This window comes from Onychomys torridus, chromosome 15 (assembly GCF_903995425.1).
Source record: "Onychomys torridus chromosome 15, mOncTor1.1, whole genome shotgun sequence".
In the NCBI taxonomy this organism is placed as follows: domain Eukaryota; kingdom Metazoa; phylum Chordata; class Mammalia; order Rodentia; family Cricetidae; genus Onychomys; species Onychomys torridus.
The window spans coordinates 71,359,995-71,377,100 of NC_050457.1; the positions used below are offsets into that span (position 1 = coordinate 71,359,995).

The 17,106-nt window shown below is 39.8% G+C and overlaps 1 protein-coding gene across 3 annotated transcripts; it reads left to right on the forward strand.

Moving 5' to 3' along the window:
• Nucleotides 1–482: 482 nt before the first annotated feature.
• LOC118596383 (zinc finger protein 708-like) lies at nt 483–14,206 on the forward strand. Of its 3 annotated transcripts, XM_036207250.1 has the most exons (5): nt 484–628; nt 7,581–7,707; nt 8,345–8,437; nt 9,939–11,677; nt 11,846–14,206. In XM_036207250.1, exons 1-5 carry the CDS (start codon nt 593–595, stop codon nt 12,380–12,382), a joined length of 2,532 nt encoding a protein of 843 aa, XP_036063143.1. In that variant the 5' UTR covers nt 484–592; the 3' UTR covers nt 12,383–14,206. The 3 variants fall into 3 exon arrangements, with proteins under 3 accessions (XP_036063142.1, XP_036063143.1, XP_036063141.1); XM_036207249.1 differs by having other exon boundaries at nt 483–598; nt 9,939–14,206; XM_036207248.1 differs by having other exon boundaries at nt 9,939–14,206.
• Nucleotides 14,207–17,106: the final 2,900 nt, after the last annotated feature.

The following is a 17,106-nucleotide window of genomic DNA, read 5'->3' on the forward strand; positions in this document are numbered from 1 at the left end:
GGGGGGTCCTGCTACAGCTCACAAAAACTAAATTTCTTCCACAGATGAATGGATTAATGTATGGAGGTGGGGGGGGGGGGTACGTGGGGCTGGTTTCAAAAATCATCTCAAAGAGATAGTAGTCATTTCCATATAGTTTTTTGCTGAGTTATTTTAAAGTAAAATGGAGTCAATGTGAACTTCACACATGGAAATAGGATCCCACAGTAAGTAGACTTTTAAATTTTGAATTGCAATATATCGACCAGCAATAAGTTGCAAACCTAATAAACGTTACTGCCAAAGGCTCAACTCACATTCAAACATCTCCGGTAGTGAATCCGGGATTTTAAAGACAGCCTGCCTCCCGGGTTCCTTCCCTCCTCACGGGCTCCGGGGAAGAAACACAGGAAGCACGCAAATCCCCAACCTGTGTTCCCCGCGCCTAGGCCTGCGCACGGACTTGTGGGAAACGTAGTCTTCCGCTGTACCGCGTTACGAGGAGCCATTGTGGAAGGGGCACTTCCGCATTGCGTCTGCACCAGCGCCTGTTCTCGCAAAGTTGGGCGATTCTCGGGTCCTGCTCAGCGCTCGCTCGGGCTGCGTCTCTGACATGGAGGTTGGTCCAGGCTGCCGCGCATCTCTGCAGGTCGGAGGGACCGTGCGGGATGGGCGGATCCTGCTCGGTGGAAGCGGAGGAGGGAAGAGCCGACTTGGTGGTGCTCTGCGGACCTGGGCTGGGCCACGGCGTCTGGACGCCTGTTGGGGCTGGGGAGGGGGCGTTTCTGTAGTGCTGGAAGTGAACGCCCTGTAAGCAGCGGGCGGCTGCCTGGGTCCACCACGAGCTTCTATTATGAGGGGTGGCTTGGTAGGGAAGGAATTGGGAAGTGTGGGAAATCCAGGATTGCTCGAGCAGGGGTGGGTCGGCTAAGAGCCTGCGCTTGGAGGTGCCGGTGGGCGCACAGATTCCAGAGTAGCTCTGGACGCGTTTTATTACTAGCTGACCCACGCTTACCCGTCTGTTGTCAGTTTTCTCAGGACACCTAGACCAAATGGAGGTCTGACCCCGTCCTGCTTTATAGTCGGCCTAGTACTGTTACAGTTGATAGAAGTTCATCAAGTTGCTGGTTTCCAAGGACGGAGAGTTTTGCGAGGGACTTTGACGTATAGGATATTAATCTCATTGTCATTGGAATAGATTGTTAGACTTATGAACTGCTATTTTGAATAGAAATCCTTCATGATCATCACTGTGACCTGAATCCTGATTCTGACACTCCCATTTAGAGCCACGTAGAATCTCTCAAGGGAAAGATTCGAGTTTGCAAAACAAATTACTGATCCTACATTGTAGAGTGAAAAACAGTAGAGAATACCTCATCCAGTTCCATCAGGGATTGTGATGTCATTGGCTTGGACTCCTTTTCAGAATTTTGAGATGAGTCGATGTGAGGGTAGAAGTGTGTCTAGGAATTGCTAGCAAAGGGACATAGGTGCTTGGGTTTCTCTGGGAAGGAGAAATAGCCCTGCATACACCACAGGCTGTTTGCTTTGCTCTCTAGTCACACGCTTTCTTCTATCATTGTCCATTGTCTAGTGTCTAAACTCTCTAAAACTGTCTGTGTCACTGATTGCGGCATCTAGTCCCATGCTTCTCTCTTAACAGTTCTTGCATTTGAAGAATTGTGGTTCACTCGAGGTCCTGTCATTTTCACACAGTAGGCTCCATGCCCTCCCTTGTCTTTCTGCTGTTTCCTATTTTGTCACACTTCAATAAAACCAAGTGTTTATGTGCTAGAGACTGGCTTATGGCATTAAAGTCTACTCAAATCAAACATGATAGTTTTTTAGCCAGGCTGTGGTGTGTGGCACATGTCTTTAATCCTAGCACTTGGGAGACAGAAGCAGGTGGATCCCTGAGTTTGAGGCCAGCCTGGTCTACAGAGTGAGTTCCAGCACAGCCAGGGCTACACAGAGAAACCCTGTCTCAAAACTAAAAAACAAAACAACAACAAAAGAAACAAGGTTTAAAAAAAAAAACAAAAGAAATTTTATTAAATTTTTATCATTAAAGTATTAAATGAATGTAAAACTCCACAGCTTCCATTCCAAATGGCTATTCTAACTGTATAAACATTCATTGGTGTGTTCCAACTTTGAGTTTGGTTAATTTCAGTGTGTGATGTTTTATTTCTAAGTTTTATTTGAAACATGTGGTCTTGAAGGCACCTTATCTTACATACCAGAATTTTCTGTAGACTTTGTAACTATAGTTAATATAGACACTTCCTAGTTAATGTCACTAATCTGTGGGAAAATAACATTCTGTTTTTACTGCCTTGTGCATCAAAGCTGTTTTCTTACATTGTAAAGATGATGCAGCCATATGCTCCCTATAACTTATAAACCCTTCATGTATGCATTATCTACAGTAAAAACACCTGATTGCAGTATAGTCAGTCTGTGGTGCAGTGTTGCCATCTGCATTTGGGACGTGGAAGCAGAAAGTTATGAGTACAAGGTTACCCCCTTAGAGACGTGAAGGTCAGCCTAGGCTAAATGAGCCATGTCAAAACATACTTTAAAACAATAACTTATGATGGCACTAAATGTATTTTATGGTTCCTGTCATCTGACTTAGCACCAGCAACCAGACAGAAATCCATCCAATTGACATTTTGCTGATTTTCAAAAATTCTACACGTGGTTGAGAAGTTCTGTTGACTCTGTTTGACATAGAATTTAATATTTTTCTCACTAACATATGTTTGTTAAAGTCATTCAATTTTGGAGATTGGCTACTTGGTTTTATTTGCTGTGTGGGGGAAAAATTCTCTTCTTTGCCTTGCTTATTTGCAGAGAACAGTCACTGCTTTTGGATATTAATCTTTGTTAGTTTCTGTCGTGACCTCATGCTGCTTTCTTGTGTTTTTTTCCTGAATGCTTCCAGTCTGTGCTCCTTTCCGTCTTATCTGAGACTGACATAATTTCCCCATTTTCCACTCTGCAGTTGTGACTGATACAGCCCTCCATGGTTTACATTCCTCTCTGTTTCTATGCAGCTTGAATGGCTTGCCCAGTTTACACAACAGGTTCAACAGTGTGTGGAACATTTCTTAATAGTTAGCCAGAACAGAACTCCAGCTCTGCATGTGGACAGTGACAACCACATCCTCCTGTGTCCTTCACATCCAGCCAGTAAACTGCTAATGAGGGATTTCTTCCTCTTCTCAGGAGGAGTCGGGTCTCCCATGGTGTGCATTCCTGCCCTTTTCCTTATTGTCTCTTGTCTTTGTATTCCAATGCTTGTGTAAACGATGATATGAGGGAAAGAGTTACCAAGGACTTACTCATTTTAGAAACTCACATAGTGACGTTGTGTTAGATGTGTTGTACTTGAAAACTCCAAAGGGAAAGTTTGCAGGATGATGACATTCATTTTCTGGTGGTCTATGTGACATATGTTAGAGAATATGGAGAGAAGATACAGAAGTTATTTGTATAGATTTGAATAGGAGACAGAAATGTATCCAAGGAATAAAAACGAGAAGCACAAACTTTCATCATCTTCTCTTTTTGGTTTATAAATATTTCTGTCCTTGAGTCTATCCATAGTTCTTTTCAAATGCAGTGATGTATTTTGAGTTGAAAAATAAAAGTATGTGTTAGATTGTCAGGCAGATCTTTCAAATACATGCAGTTACTATCTTCTTTGAAATAGCTACATAAAATAAATCAGATGGATGAAAGTATGAACCCAACTGTTGACAGGATGGACTGCACTTAATATTTTACTAGGAACATGGAGTAACATTGTACTAAATGTTTAAAATCACTGTTACATTTGCACATTGAACATACAGAACAAAGCATGTGCTACTTCTTAGGAACTAATATGTTGTCTAAATAAGTATTCCATGTTTCCAATAAAGACATTAGCAATGGTCTCCCATACCATTTTCAGTGTTTGAAATATACACTCTGAGTCATAGTATTGCAAAATATGTTGACTAAAAATGAGAATTAATGATAGCTGCATGTGAGTTGCATGTGGGTCAAGAGCGGGCCAGAGACCTGTGGGTTGACTACTTTATCATACTCCTGGTATGTTAAAGTAGCATGTTCTCTAATCCATACACATTCTATGTCCAAAAATGGAATCAGTCGTAGCTAGAAGTTAATTGGGTTAATCCAGCCCTCTCTTTGTATCTAGCTTTGACTTCCCATAAGCTCCTGGTACTAAGGATTGTTAGGTTTCTATGTCAGAGTAGCTCTGAGGGACACAGACATGATATGCAGGAGTTCTTAGGACTTCTGCTCGCTCCATTCTGTTGATCTAGACTTGTGTCTAGGACCAGCCTCCATTCAAAAAGAAGGAAAGTTGAGCTTCACCTTCTGACTGGTGGCCCTCTCCTGGGTAAAGAGCAGTGGAGGATGGGTTTCTCACCTCTTGTAGAGATGCTTTCAACAGAGTCTCATTTTCTTTTTTTTTAAGAAATTACTGGGTAAAGTGGCACACACCTTAAATCCCACTGCTTGGGATTCTATAAGTTTAAGGCCAGCCTCATAATGAGTTCCAGGAGAGCCAGAACTACACAGTGAGACCTTGTCTCCAAAGAAAAGAAAAGGAAGAAAAAAAGAAAAAGACTGAGTTTTCAATGAACCATTTTCATCATTCTGCTTGTGACTTAGGGCTCTGTTGGCCCTAAGTCCTCCTCCTCCTCTTGCTATTTCCCATATAGAGGTTTCTCTTCACTGCAGCTCCCCCAGGCTCGGGACAAGCCTTTTGTTCTGTGGCCTTCTCTACTCGCTTTCCAGGTCTGTTGGGAGCAGCTACGAAGCTTGGTTTGTGTATCATGTACGTTCGTTTCATCCACCTCGTGTGAGGTATCAGCTTCCCCTGCTGCTGCTTCTGCTGGGATAACCCAGTGGGATTTTACAGAAGTGCCTTCTGGGTAAGGAGCCACTGTTCTGCCCCACCAGGATTCTTGCTTACACAACTTACTTAGCCTTCTGTGACTCTCCTTAGTGTTGTCTAGACTGGAGTTTGGGGAAAGTCTTAGTTGGTGTCCATCACTTATTTTACATAATGTAAGCTTAAAGACCTCATTTCTTAAAAATATTTTTCTCTTTTATATGTTTTTGGTTATTATTTTTTTTAAGGGACAACTTCACATATCACAGGCTGGCTGTGAACCCCTATGCAGATGAGACTGGCCTTGAACACCTACAGCTTCCAAGAACTAAGATTACAGACATGTGATATCAGTTTGGTTTCCTTCTTTTCCTTTATTCTGTGTGTAGTGTTCCATAAATTCTTTATCCTCTCTTCAGGTTGGTTTTTATTTTTATTTATTTTTATTTTTTCCTGTCTTTTCTTTTTCTTTCCTCATTGTGTCTGTATGTGTGTTTAGGACCGCCATGCTGTTCCTAAGCAGGAGGGGAATTCAAGAACCCTTGCACCATGGGTACCAGGGACCCACTTCAGGTGGTTAGACTGGGCTTTACCTGCTGAGTCACCCCACAGGCCTTCAGTGTTTTTAATGTCTCTCTTCATGCTCTTTAACCTCTGGCAGCCTCCCTGTTTGCTGAGGCTTCCTTCTGCCAGACCCTTCCTACAGTTCTCTCCTGTACTGTTTGCCCCTCACTATGGCATTTTCTGATCTGTCCCTGTGCTTTTCATATGCATGGTTTATTTCCTATTTTATGTATGCAGATATTATCTTACCTTTTTGTTTGGTTGTCTGAATTCTCCTTTAGGTCATTACCACAGATAGGATGTTCAGGGCATCTTTGGAATATTTTGTTTTTCTTGATCTAGTTCATGTTTCCTATTTATGATGCTTAGAGATCTTTGGTCTTTGGGAATAACAGTGACCACCCATTGTGAGCTTGAATTTATAGGACCGTGTTATAAGAAACTGAATGCTTTTCTACTCTTAACAGCCTGAGAAAGGAACCAGAAAATTGGAGGCTATCCTCCAAACCATGCCTCCCCGGTCCACACATGAGTAGTATGTGGCAAGCAGAGCAAGATGGCTTTTTCTAAGCAACTAGTTGACTTCATACATGGAATCCATACAGTAAAGGGAAATGATTAACAGAAAGTTATCAAATTAATAAAATTGTAACGTGAAGCTCAAAAGAAATTATAAGTAAGTGGAAATAATAAAGGAATCTATCTCATTCTTGTTCTTAAACAGCCATCTCAGTGGTATCATTAAAATGAGCAGAATTACCATCCTCCTAGGATGCATGCTCCACACAGTTGCACATTTCCCTGTTGTCAGAGCTGCACACACTTCAGCTGCTTTTCTAAGGTTATTTCCTGTTTTTACTGATGCTGCAGCAAGTGTAAATGTTACTTACTGGGTTTGTTTTCTGACCCTTAGCAGCTTTCTTGCTCATTTCAGTTACAAAGCTGGTCTCAGTGTTCTTCTAGCATGAATACTTCAACTTTACTTTATATTCCTGTTTCTGTGGTCTTGCAGTCACCCAAATATTACTGAAAACTGAGTTCTCTAATTTACTTGATCTTTTTGACAATGAAATTATGGTGCACATGTTTACAGTGTGAAACTGTTCAGTCACACAAGATGATGAAATCCTATAATTTGGATCAATATGGAAGAGCCAGGAAATTATTACTTTAGGTAGAGAAAGACAAGTACACATGATCTCAGACATAGGTTGAGTTTAAAGAATTTTAACTTATAGAAGTTGGAGAAATAAGGTTTTTTCCTATCAGGCAGTGACATCAGGAAAGGTAGTCATTGGAAATGTTGATGAGTCATGCTTTTATACAGTTAGAAGGAAAAAGCTTATGGCAAATGTTGCCCAGAATGGTGACTACAAGTAACCATTTTGTAGTATATTACAGAAGATTAGAAAACAGCATCTTTTGTTTGTTTTGTCCTGGTTTTTTGAGACAAAAAATATATATAATCTGGCTGCCCTGGAACTCACTGAGATCCACCTGCCTCTGCTTCTGCCTCTCAAGTATTGGGATTAAAGATGTGAACCACCACACCTGTCCTGAGGACTTTGGACATTTTAAACTTAAAAATTAAATGTTTGAGGAAATGACCACTCTAAAATTGTTATAAAGACAAATGCACAGTCTACCTGTAACAATATTATAGAATATCCCCTTTAACATGCAAATCTCTGATTTTCTATTATGTAGCCATAGGAAAAAAAATAATGTACTGTTGCCATTGACCATTTGAGAACTTTATGCAATGAGATGAAAAGTCAACACTAAAATGTTAAAAAAAAATAAGAAGAAGAATAAGGGAAAATAATAATTAGCATCACAAATTATCATTCTTCTACTCAACATACTAAACTAAAGTTGTCATGAGTTCGAAGACTGCTTATGAATATGGTAAATACACGAATACATGTCTGATAAATCTTCATCACAGAAAGCAAGAAAGGGGGAAAATGTAAAAATGTTAATGATATCTAATTATTTTAAATATTAACAAAGTGTTATTGCTATACTTCCAAAAATGTATTCATAAGCACAAGATGCCTATTGGTATCTATGTTATTGGTTTTAATTAATATAATCTATTGTTCATTTCTCTTTATTTCAGAACCTGCTGTCATTCAGGGATGTGGCCATTGATTTCTCTGCAGAGGAGTGGGAATGCCTGGGCCCTGCTCAGTGGAGTCTGTATAGGGATGTGATGCTGGAGAATTACAGCAACCTTGTGTTCCTGGGTGAGGATTGCATCTATAATGAATTCTTTTTTGTGTATGTGTGTGGGTTTTGTATTGTTATTGTTTGGTTGGTTTTTTTTTTTTTTTTCATTTTTTGTTTGTTTGATTTTTGTTTTGTTTTATTTTTTGAGCCAGGGTCTCTCTATGTAGTCCTGGCTTTCTGGAACTCTGTGTAGTCCAGACTGGCCTTGAACTCAGAGATCCTCCTGTTTCTCCTTCCCTCCCAAGTGCTAGTATTAAGTGCCACCATGCCTGGCTCATATTGAATTCTTAATTCAAGGTCAACATTAAATTCCTTTTATAAAACATCTCATGGGAGCTTGTACTATCCAACAATGAGGGTCATGGCCTGCATCTAAGGAAGAATTAGGGAGATTGTTAAGGTAAATAAGACAATGTGTTGTTTTTATTTCTTCTTGTTTTTTTAACCTGGCTGTTTCTTAAAGTATTCTTTACTCTGGTAGGAATTCACAGACATGAGGCACACCCTTAAGTTTTAATTTTTTTTTATTTGTAAATGAAGGAACTGAAGCTGAGTATATCCTTTTTTCCCTCTAAGGGCACAGTCCCGGAATAGACATGTTATTTCCCAGGTGAATAACACACCAACCACCTTGTTCTTTTTTCCCACAATCAGGGCTTGCTTTCTCTAAGCCATACCTGGTCACATTTCTAGAGCAAAGACAAGAGCCTTCAGATGTGAAGAGACAAGCAGCTGCCATACAAACAGGTACGTAGAAATGAGGGGTCAGAGGACAGAGTGGGCTATTCCAACCGAACGCCAGGCTTCACCATATGCACTGAGATGGAAGTCAGTTTTTAGATATTCCATTCATTCATTCATTTATTCATCTACCATATGATGCTTTAAGTGTCTAAGCGTTGTTCCCCCCAGAGAGCTCTGCTTATGTTTACAGTAACAACAAAGTTTGCTATTTTGCTGAGAGTCTGCATTGTAACGGACTGTTTCCTATACTTATGAAAAGTTGCACGTTTAAAGACATGTGAGTCCATTATCATACAATATAATCACAAATAAATTTCTTTCACATCACTTACATGTATGCTAATTTAAATCTTTTCATAATTGCCATGAATGATTGCAATGTATTCTTAAAGTTTTTCTCTCATATATTCAGTGTTACTGATCTAAAACACATGCCCTTTGTGGGTATATTTTCCTAGATTAAAACCTTACATGTCTAAAGAATTTTTTTTAATAGCTTATCAATTGTTTTTCAGGATTTAGTGGGTTCAAGATTCTCTTTTCATTATTTTATAACTTTATTTTCTGTATTATTGAAGTCTAGGTTGTCTAAAATCATTTGTTTACATGTAAGCTATATGTTTTTGTGGATGAAGTATATAATACTGAACACTTTAGGACAGTATAAGATTAAATAGCATCAGGGAGTTTTGGTTCTGTGAGCATCAGATGTGTGTGTTTCCACTTGATTTGTATACACGAGCACACGAGTCTCTGGTTCCCATGCCTTGCGCACCATCTCATCACTGACTGTTGGAAGATTGTGTTATCTTGTAAATGAGTATTCTTAGACATGAGGCTGATTCTGTCATCTAGCCTTTGACTGATCATGTGCCTTTAGCAAAGGTTCTGTCATTAGAGGGAACTTGTGGCCTTTTTTCTTTTCATAATTTGATTCTTTTAGATACTTATGTCTTGTGAAAATACAACATGTAGCTTCCTGACTTAACTCCCTGAAATATCATACTTAATATTATACAGAGTTTGTTATACCATATATATTTTGTGCCTTCCAAATTAAAACTAAGAATATAAATTGTGTATTTCTACATTCTTCCAACCTCAGACAATCACCATTAATGTAATGTTTTCCACATTTAGCTATTTATATTTTTCTTCTATGTCTGTTCATATAATTTATACATTTTAATGGGTTCATTTCTGTGAACATAATGCCCTTGAGTTCCCATTATTATTGATAGAATATCTTCCTTTGCTATTAAACTGTTAATTATATTCCATTATTTCTGGATTCTATTTTGTCTTCCTCTTCTTTCAGTGGAAATTTATATTGTTTCTACTCACTGCAAGTTCTGAATTACACTGCAGTGAATATAGGTGTAGACATTTGTAATTTCTCATTTACCTATAAAAATGTGAGTAAAGGTCCCCATATTAAAGGTAAGCATTGTAAATATAAGAATGTTATTCAGTTTTTATTCACATGTCAACTTTTACTCATCAGATATAAAACCATATAGATGTAAAGAATGTGGCAAAGCCTGTGATTGGAACTCACTCCTTGAATACCAGAGAATTCATCCAGGAGAGAAAGCCTATAAGTGTGAAGAATGTGGTAAGGCTTCCGATTCTTGCTCAGTACTTTCTGAATACCAGATAATTGATACAGGAGAGAAGGCCTACAAGTGTGAAGAGTGTGGCAGAGCCATTTGTACTTGCTCCGGACATTCTAGCTACCAGAGAATTTGTATTGGAGAGAACCCCTATAAGTGTGAAGAATGTGGAAAAGCCTTTCCCACTTATTCATGTCTTACTGAGCACGAGGCAGAACACACTGAACAAAAATTCTACAGCTGTGAAGAATGTGGGAAACTGTTTTTTTTTCACTCTCACCTTACAGAACATCAAAGAATTCATTTTCAAGAGAATTCCTTTAAGATTGAAGTATGTAGCGAGGACTTTTGTTCTCCCATAGAACTTTCTAACGACCAGAGATTTTGTACTGAAGAGAAGCCCTACAAGTATGAAGAATGTGTTAAGGCCTTTAGTGCTTGCTCAATGCTTTCTGATCACCCGGGAATTCATCCAGGGGAGAAAGCCTACAAGTGTGAAGAGTGTGGCAATGCCTTTTGTGCACTCCATTCCGTATCTAAACAGCTGAAAATGGATTGTCAAGTGAAGTCCTACAAGTGTGAAGACTGTGGGAAAGCCTTTCCTAGTCATCTTTCCCTGATTCAGCATAAGATAGGTCATACTAGAGAGAAACCTTACCAATGTGAAGAATGTGGCAAAATGTTTTACTGTTCTTCAAACCTTAAGCAACATCAAATAACTCATTCTCAAGAGAAACCCTTCAAGTGTGAAGTATGTGGCAAGGTCTTTAGAACTTGCTGGCAACTTTCTAAACACTTGAGAATCCATTCTGGAGAGAAACCATACAAGTGTGAAGAATGTGGCAAAGCCTTTTATACTCTCTCATACCTTACTCATCACAAATTAGGTCATACTGGGGAGAAACCTTACAAATGTGAGGAATGTGGCAAGACCTTTTACTATCCTTCAGTCCTTAAGGAACACCAAGCAATTCATTCTGGAGAGAAACCATACAGGTGTGAAGAATGTGGCAAGGACTTCTGTACGCGCTCAGGACGTTCTAGACACCAGCGAATTCACACTGGAGAGAAACCCTACAAGTGTGAGCAATGTGGAAAGGCCTTTTCTACTCATTCATACCTTTCTCATCACAAGATAGTTCACACTGGCCATAAACCCTACAAGTGTGAGGAATGTGGCAAAAAATTTTACTACCCTTCTCGCCTTAAGGAACATCAAAGAATTCATTCTCAAGAGAACCCTTACAAGTGTGAAATATGTGGCAAAGCCTTTTATACTCTCTCATACTTTACTCAGCACAAATTAGGTCATACTGGGGAGAAACCTTACAAATGTGAGGAATGTGGCAAGACCTTTTACTATCCTTCAATCCTTAGGGAACACCAAGCAATTCATTCTGGAAAGAAACCATACAGGTGTGAAGAATGTGGCAAGGACTTCTGTACGCGCTCAGGACGCTCTAGACACCAAAGAATTCATACTGGAGAGAAACCCCACAAGTGTGAAGAATGTGGGAAAGTCTTTTCTACTCATTCATACCTTACTCAGCATAAGGTGGTTCACTCTGGAGAGAAACCCTACAAGTGTGAGGAATGTGGCAAAAAGTTTTATTATCCTTCTCGCCTTAAGGAACATCAAAGAATTCATTCTCAAGAGAACCCTTACAAGTGTGAAGTGTGTGGGAGTGTCTTTTGTACTCCCAAAGGACTTTCTAAACACCAGAGATTCCATACCGGTGAGAAACCCTACAAGTGTGAAGAATGTGGAAAGATGTTTTACTACCCTTCTCGCCTTAAGGAACATCAAAGAATTCATTCTCAAGAGAACCCTTACAAGTGTGAAATATGTGGCAAAGCCTTTTATACTCTCTCATACCTTACTCAGCACAAATTAGGTCATACTGGGGAGAAACCTTACAAATGTGAGGAATGTGGCAAGACCTTTTACTATCCTTCAATCCTTAGGGAACACCAAGCAATTCATTCTGGAAAGAAACCATACAGGTGTGAAGAATGTGGCAAGGACTTCTGTACGCGCTCAGGACGTTCTAGACACCAGCGAATTCACACTGGAGAGAAACCCTACAAGTGTGAGCAATGTGGAAAGGCCTTTTCTACTCATTCATACCTTTCACAGCACAAGGTGGTTCACTCTGGAGAGAAACCCTACAAGTGTGAGGAATGTGGCAAAATGTTTTACTATCCTTCTCGCCTTAAGGAACATCAAAGAATTCATTCTCAAGAGAATTCCTACAAGTGTGAAGTGTGTGGTAAAGTCTTTAGTGCTCACTTAGAACTTGCTACACACCTGAATATTCATTCTGCAGGTGTGTAGGATGTGGAAAGGTTTTTAACTAATCCATCCTTACCTCGACACAAATTCCTGGAGAGAAATCTTACCTGTTTAAGGAATGTGGCAAAATGTTTTCTATCCTCCAAAGCTTAAACAACACCAACTAACTAGTTCTAGAGGGAAATCACACAAGTGTGAGGACTGTAGTAAGGTCTTTTGTCCTCTCTTAGAACTTTCTAAACATCAAAAGAATCATACTGGTGAGAAAGACCACAAATGTGGGAAAGCTTCTACTAGACTTTTTAACCTTACCCAGCACAAGGTAGTTCATTTTATTCAGAAACACTATTTGTGGGAAAATGCTGGAATTTTTTTAGTCTCCAATCCTTAAAAAAACATCACAGAGTTCATTCTCAAGGGAGACCCTGCCAGTGTGAAGGGTGTGTCAAAGCCTTTGGTTATCATTCAGACCTTATCCAACTCAAATGAATCCATCGAAGAGAGAAACCAAACCCTTGTGAAGAATGTGGCAAGTGCTTTACTAATAATTCAACACTTTCTAACCTCCATAAAATTTATACTGGGGAGAAACACTACAAATGTGAATGAATTGACAAGCCTTTTAAAGGCTCTTTATCGGTGAACACAAATGTGTTGGTACTGAAGAACGACCTCACAACAGTAAAGCATATTATGAAGGTTTCATTTGTCAGTCAGCTCTCGCTGAACATCAGAGAATTCACACTTGGTAGAATCTCTAAAGAATATACAGAATATAGGAAGGTGTTTAGTTATAAATTGCCACTGCATAAGCATGAAAGAATTAGTACCACAGAAATGCAAAGAATGTGGCAAGGCCTTTAGCTGTTTTTCATACTTTAATTATCCTCAGAGACTTCATACTGGAGAGAAACTACACATATAAATAATGTGTCAAACCCTTTAATAATATTTCAAATCTCAGTCAACACCAAAGAATTCAGTAAGCTTCCCTGTTCAACTTCACACCTCTTCATTTTCTAAGGGAGTCTCAGCTGTGTGGTTTCCCGGATCTGACTGGCCTTCAGATGTGGCTATGGGACCGTGGATGCTGACTAATGCCCAGTCCCACCCCTGGGCAGATGGTCCTGGGTGAATGAGAATTCTGGCCAAGCAGAAATCAGAGGGAGCAAGCCAATAAGCAGAAGACTTTAGTTCCTGCCTCAAGATTTCTCCCTTGACCTCTTGCCCTGGCTCAACTGGTTTTCTAATTCCTAAACTGGAATAAACCCTTTCCTCTCCTAAGTTATGTCTTAGTCATGGCATTTATCACAGCAACAGACATCAAAGTCAGACAGCAATGGACATGGAAAGGCTTTTCAATTTTATACCTTAATTATCATCAGTCTTCATCCTGAAGAGGCTGTCACAATATCTTTAGAGTGGAGAATCAGACCCCTAGCATCAGCTAAAAACATCTGAGTTCTATAGCAGAGACTTCCTTTTGCTGTAATCTACAAACCTGTTCTTTTAGACAATGTTTTCAGGGTGCATCAATTGTTGTTCTATAACTACAAATGTTTCCTGAAATTGTTACCATGTTGTCATTCTGTACCTGAGTAACCTGAATCTGGATTCTTGAGCCATGATCTCTATGGCGGATTTCCCCTTTGGGGTCCCCCAGTTGTTAGTAACTCTTCCCCTTTGGTCTGTAAGAAAACCCAATAAATTCACTTTTCTCATCAATTTGGGCTGTGGTGAAATCCTAGGATCATTTGTTGTTGGGTCCTTTTGTAGTGACTAGGCATTCATTTGTGTCTAGAAATAGGTAACATAACACATGTCATTCATATATGGCTCCAAAATAAACAATGTCTCATTCCCTTTCCGGTGAGAACTGTGGTTTTTTTGTATAACAACACAATCCCTGTTTTCCTGGAACTAGAACCATTTTGAATCTGGGACACTAGCCACACACACTCATTCAGGAAATAGGACTGATTTGATTACTAGCTACTTCTTCATGTATTAATCATGGTAATTTCAGTTCCTATTTGTATATATCCAAAAAGGCATAAAAAATTGAGTTTACTTAAAAAGAGACAATATTGAAACTTCCATAGCAACATGATTTACATTTGTTTCTTTAATCTTATTTCCCTTTTTGTTTAAGCTATTGTCAGTCTTTATGGAGAAAATAGATACGCACCGTCTTTGCCACCTCATGCTGATCACAGGTGGCATTTTCTTTTTTCTTTTCTTTCTTTTTGTTTTGTTTTTACTTTTGGTTTTTGAGACAGGGTTTCCTGTGTAACAGCCCTGGCTGTCCTGGAACTCACTTTGTAGACCAGGCTGGCCTCGAACTCACAAAGATCCACCTGTCTCTGCCTCCCAAGTACTAGGATTAAAAGCGTGCAACCTCCATGCCCAGCTACAGGTAGCATTTCTGTCTTGGGTTATTTTAAAAGCTGTTTTCTCATGTTGTCATTGTCTTAGGGAACAGTTATATTCAGTTTCACAAGAGAATCTTGACAGGCTGACTCCTTAATTACAATAACACAACTAGAAAAAATTGCACTGAAGACATACCATTACTCTTTGAAAAGAGGAACCCCTGAGAAGCATCTTAACCACAGCATAGGAACTAACAGGAGATACAGGAGAGTTCATTTGTCCTTACTAACCCACCAAGTACAAAGTTCTTTATTGAGGTGTGGAGAAATGGCTCACTGGTTAAAATAACTTGATTCTCATACAGGGAACCCATGTTTGGGTCTCAGCACCCCTATGTCTGCTCACAACTATCAATAACACCAGTTGCAGTGGATATGACTCCCTCTTCTGGTCTGCATGGGCACTGTACCCACATAGTGCACAGACATCTTCTGTTCCCTGAAGTTACATCAACTCAGACCTCTGTGCTTTCAAGTTTAATAATGATTAATAACAAGTAACAAAACTAATTATTGGAGATGTATGATGAAGGAAAGAAAGGGAGATTTGGAAGGCTGCTACAGAATTCCTCTTTAGTATTCATGGCAAATACAAGTGGGAGATGCAAGGTTCATCTCACCCTGTCTGATCTCCACAGAGCACTCCTTTCTGTCCTTCCTTCCCTGGCTGTCCTGGAACTCACTTTGTAGACCAGGTTGGCCTCAAACTCACAAAGATCCACCTGTCTCTGCCTCCCAAGTACTAGGATTAAAAGTGTGCACCTCCACGCCCAGCTACAGGTAGCATTTCTGTCTTGGGTCATTTTAAAAGCTGTTTTCTTGTGTTGTCATTGTCTTAGGGAACAGTTATATTCAGTTTCACAAGAGAATCTTGACAGGCTGACTAGGTTCCCTAAGGGAACATTGGTGCAGGTTTCCGTGGCTTTTAGAACCAGAGACTTTTGAGTACCCTTCTCTCTTGGTTCACTCTTTCTCCATAGTAAGACGAGGTCCCTCTATAAACTTTATTATAGCCAGATTCATGGAACTGATCACTACTGAAACTAGTCAAGCTTGCATATTCCCAAAAGCCACAGCTCTTTTTTTTTTTTTTAAAGTTAACTTTCTTTTGAGAGCATTGTTCATGTGTAGTGTCTTAACCATATAACCTTCCCATTCCTTTCCTGCAAATCTCTCTCCTATCACTACCTTCTCTTTTCTCTCCCAACTGAGTACACTACTAAAATATATTCAGTCCACTGAATGCAGCCTGTATCTGGAGAGGTATAGCACAAATGACAAGTCTGGGAAGCTTCTCAAGCTGACACTATGTTCCCCAGCACCCACCAACTGCCAAGAGCTCTACAGCTAAGCTTAGTAATTCACGGGCCCCTCACTGATCTGTACTAGTTGGGCTGGATTTATCTTGTGTAGGTATTGTGCATGTAGTAACAGCTGCTGTGAGTCAATTTGTTCGTGACCTTGTTATCTTTAGAAGATACTGCTTTGCTGAAGACATCTAATAGCTCTGGCTCTCACAGGCTTTCCAACCCCTCTTTACTTACCCATTATCATAACAAGAACTTACAGTTAGATATCTCCTAGACCCTAGGAGAGAATCAACTACTGTTATTGTGCTAAGTGGACATAGTATTAAACCAGCTCCTGACAACTGATAAGCATGGCCAAAGATTAAGACATTTCATCCCTCATCAACAAAACTTCTGGTTACAGTAGATCATGGTCAGCACAGACCCCCCAATGGCCAACATGCAGAGAATAAGTGACTATAATTTCCAGTACTAAATTGAAAATGTATACCCCACCCCTTCTTCCAAAGGCTTAGGTGTCGTTGTAGAGGAGAGGATAGAAAATGTGTAAGTACCAGTCAGTGAATGACTACAGTGAAGCAGTGTCTTCTGGACACACGGAACAGCTGCACATATCAACTTAGAAGTTGATGCCATGCATAAGACTGCAGCAGTAAGCCATACTAAATAGCTGTATACCCTGGACAGTTGGCCACAAAGTTCCACCACTAGCCAAGGTCCTATGGGAAATTCCTGACCACTGAGTGGGAAGGGTCAATTTTCTCAGTGTAAGCTGACGACACTCCAGTGAAAGGCCACACATACAACAATATTTAGAAGGGACAAGTTATCCTTTGGAGGCAGGAGGAGACAGGAAACAGTCATGAGTAGAATGTGAAGGAGGTTGAACCTGGGAAGAGTTGGGTGAGGGAGGGTAAATAAAATCGAAGCATGTACAAAATTCTTAATAAAAAAAGAAAGTGGTGAATGCTTGTGCTTAATTCCATTTCTCCTCTTGTTAGTTCAGGAGCCCATCACATGGGAT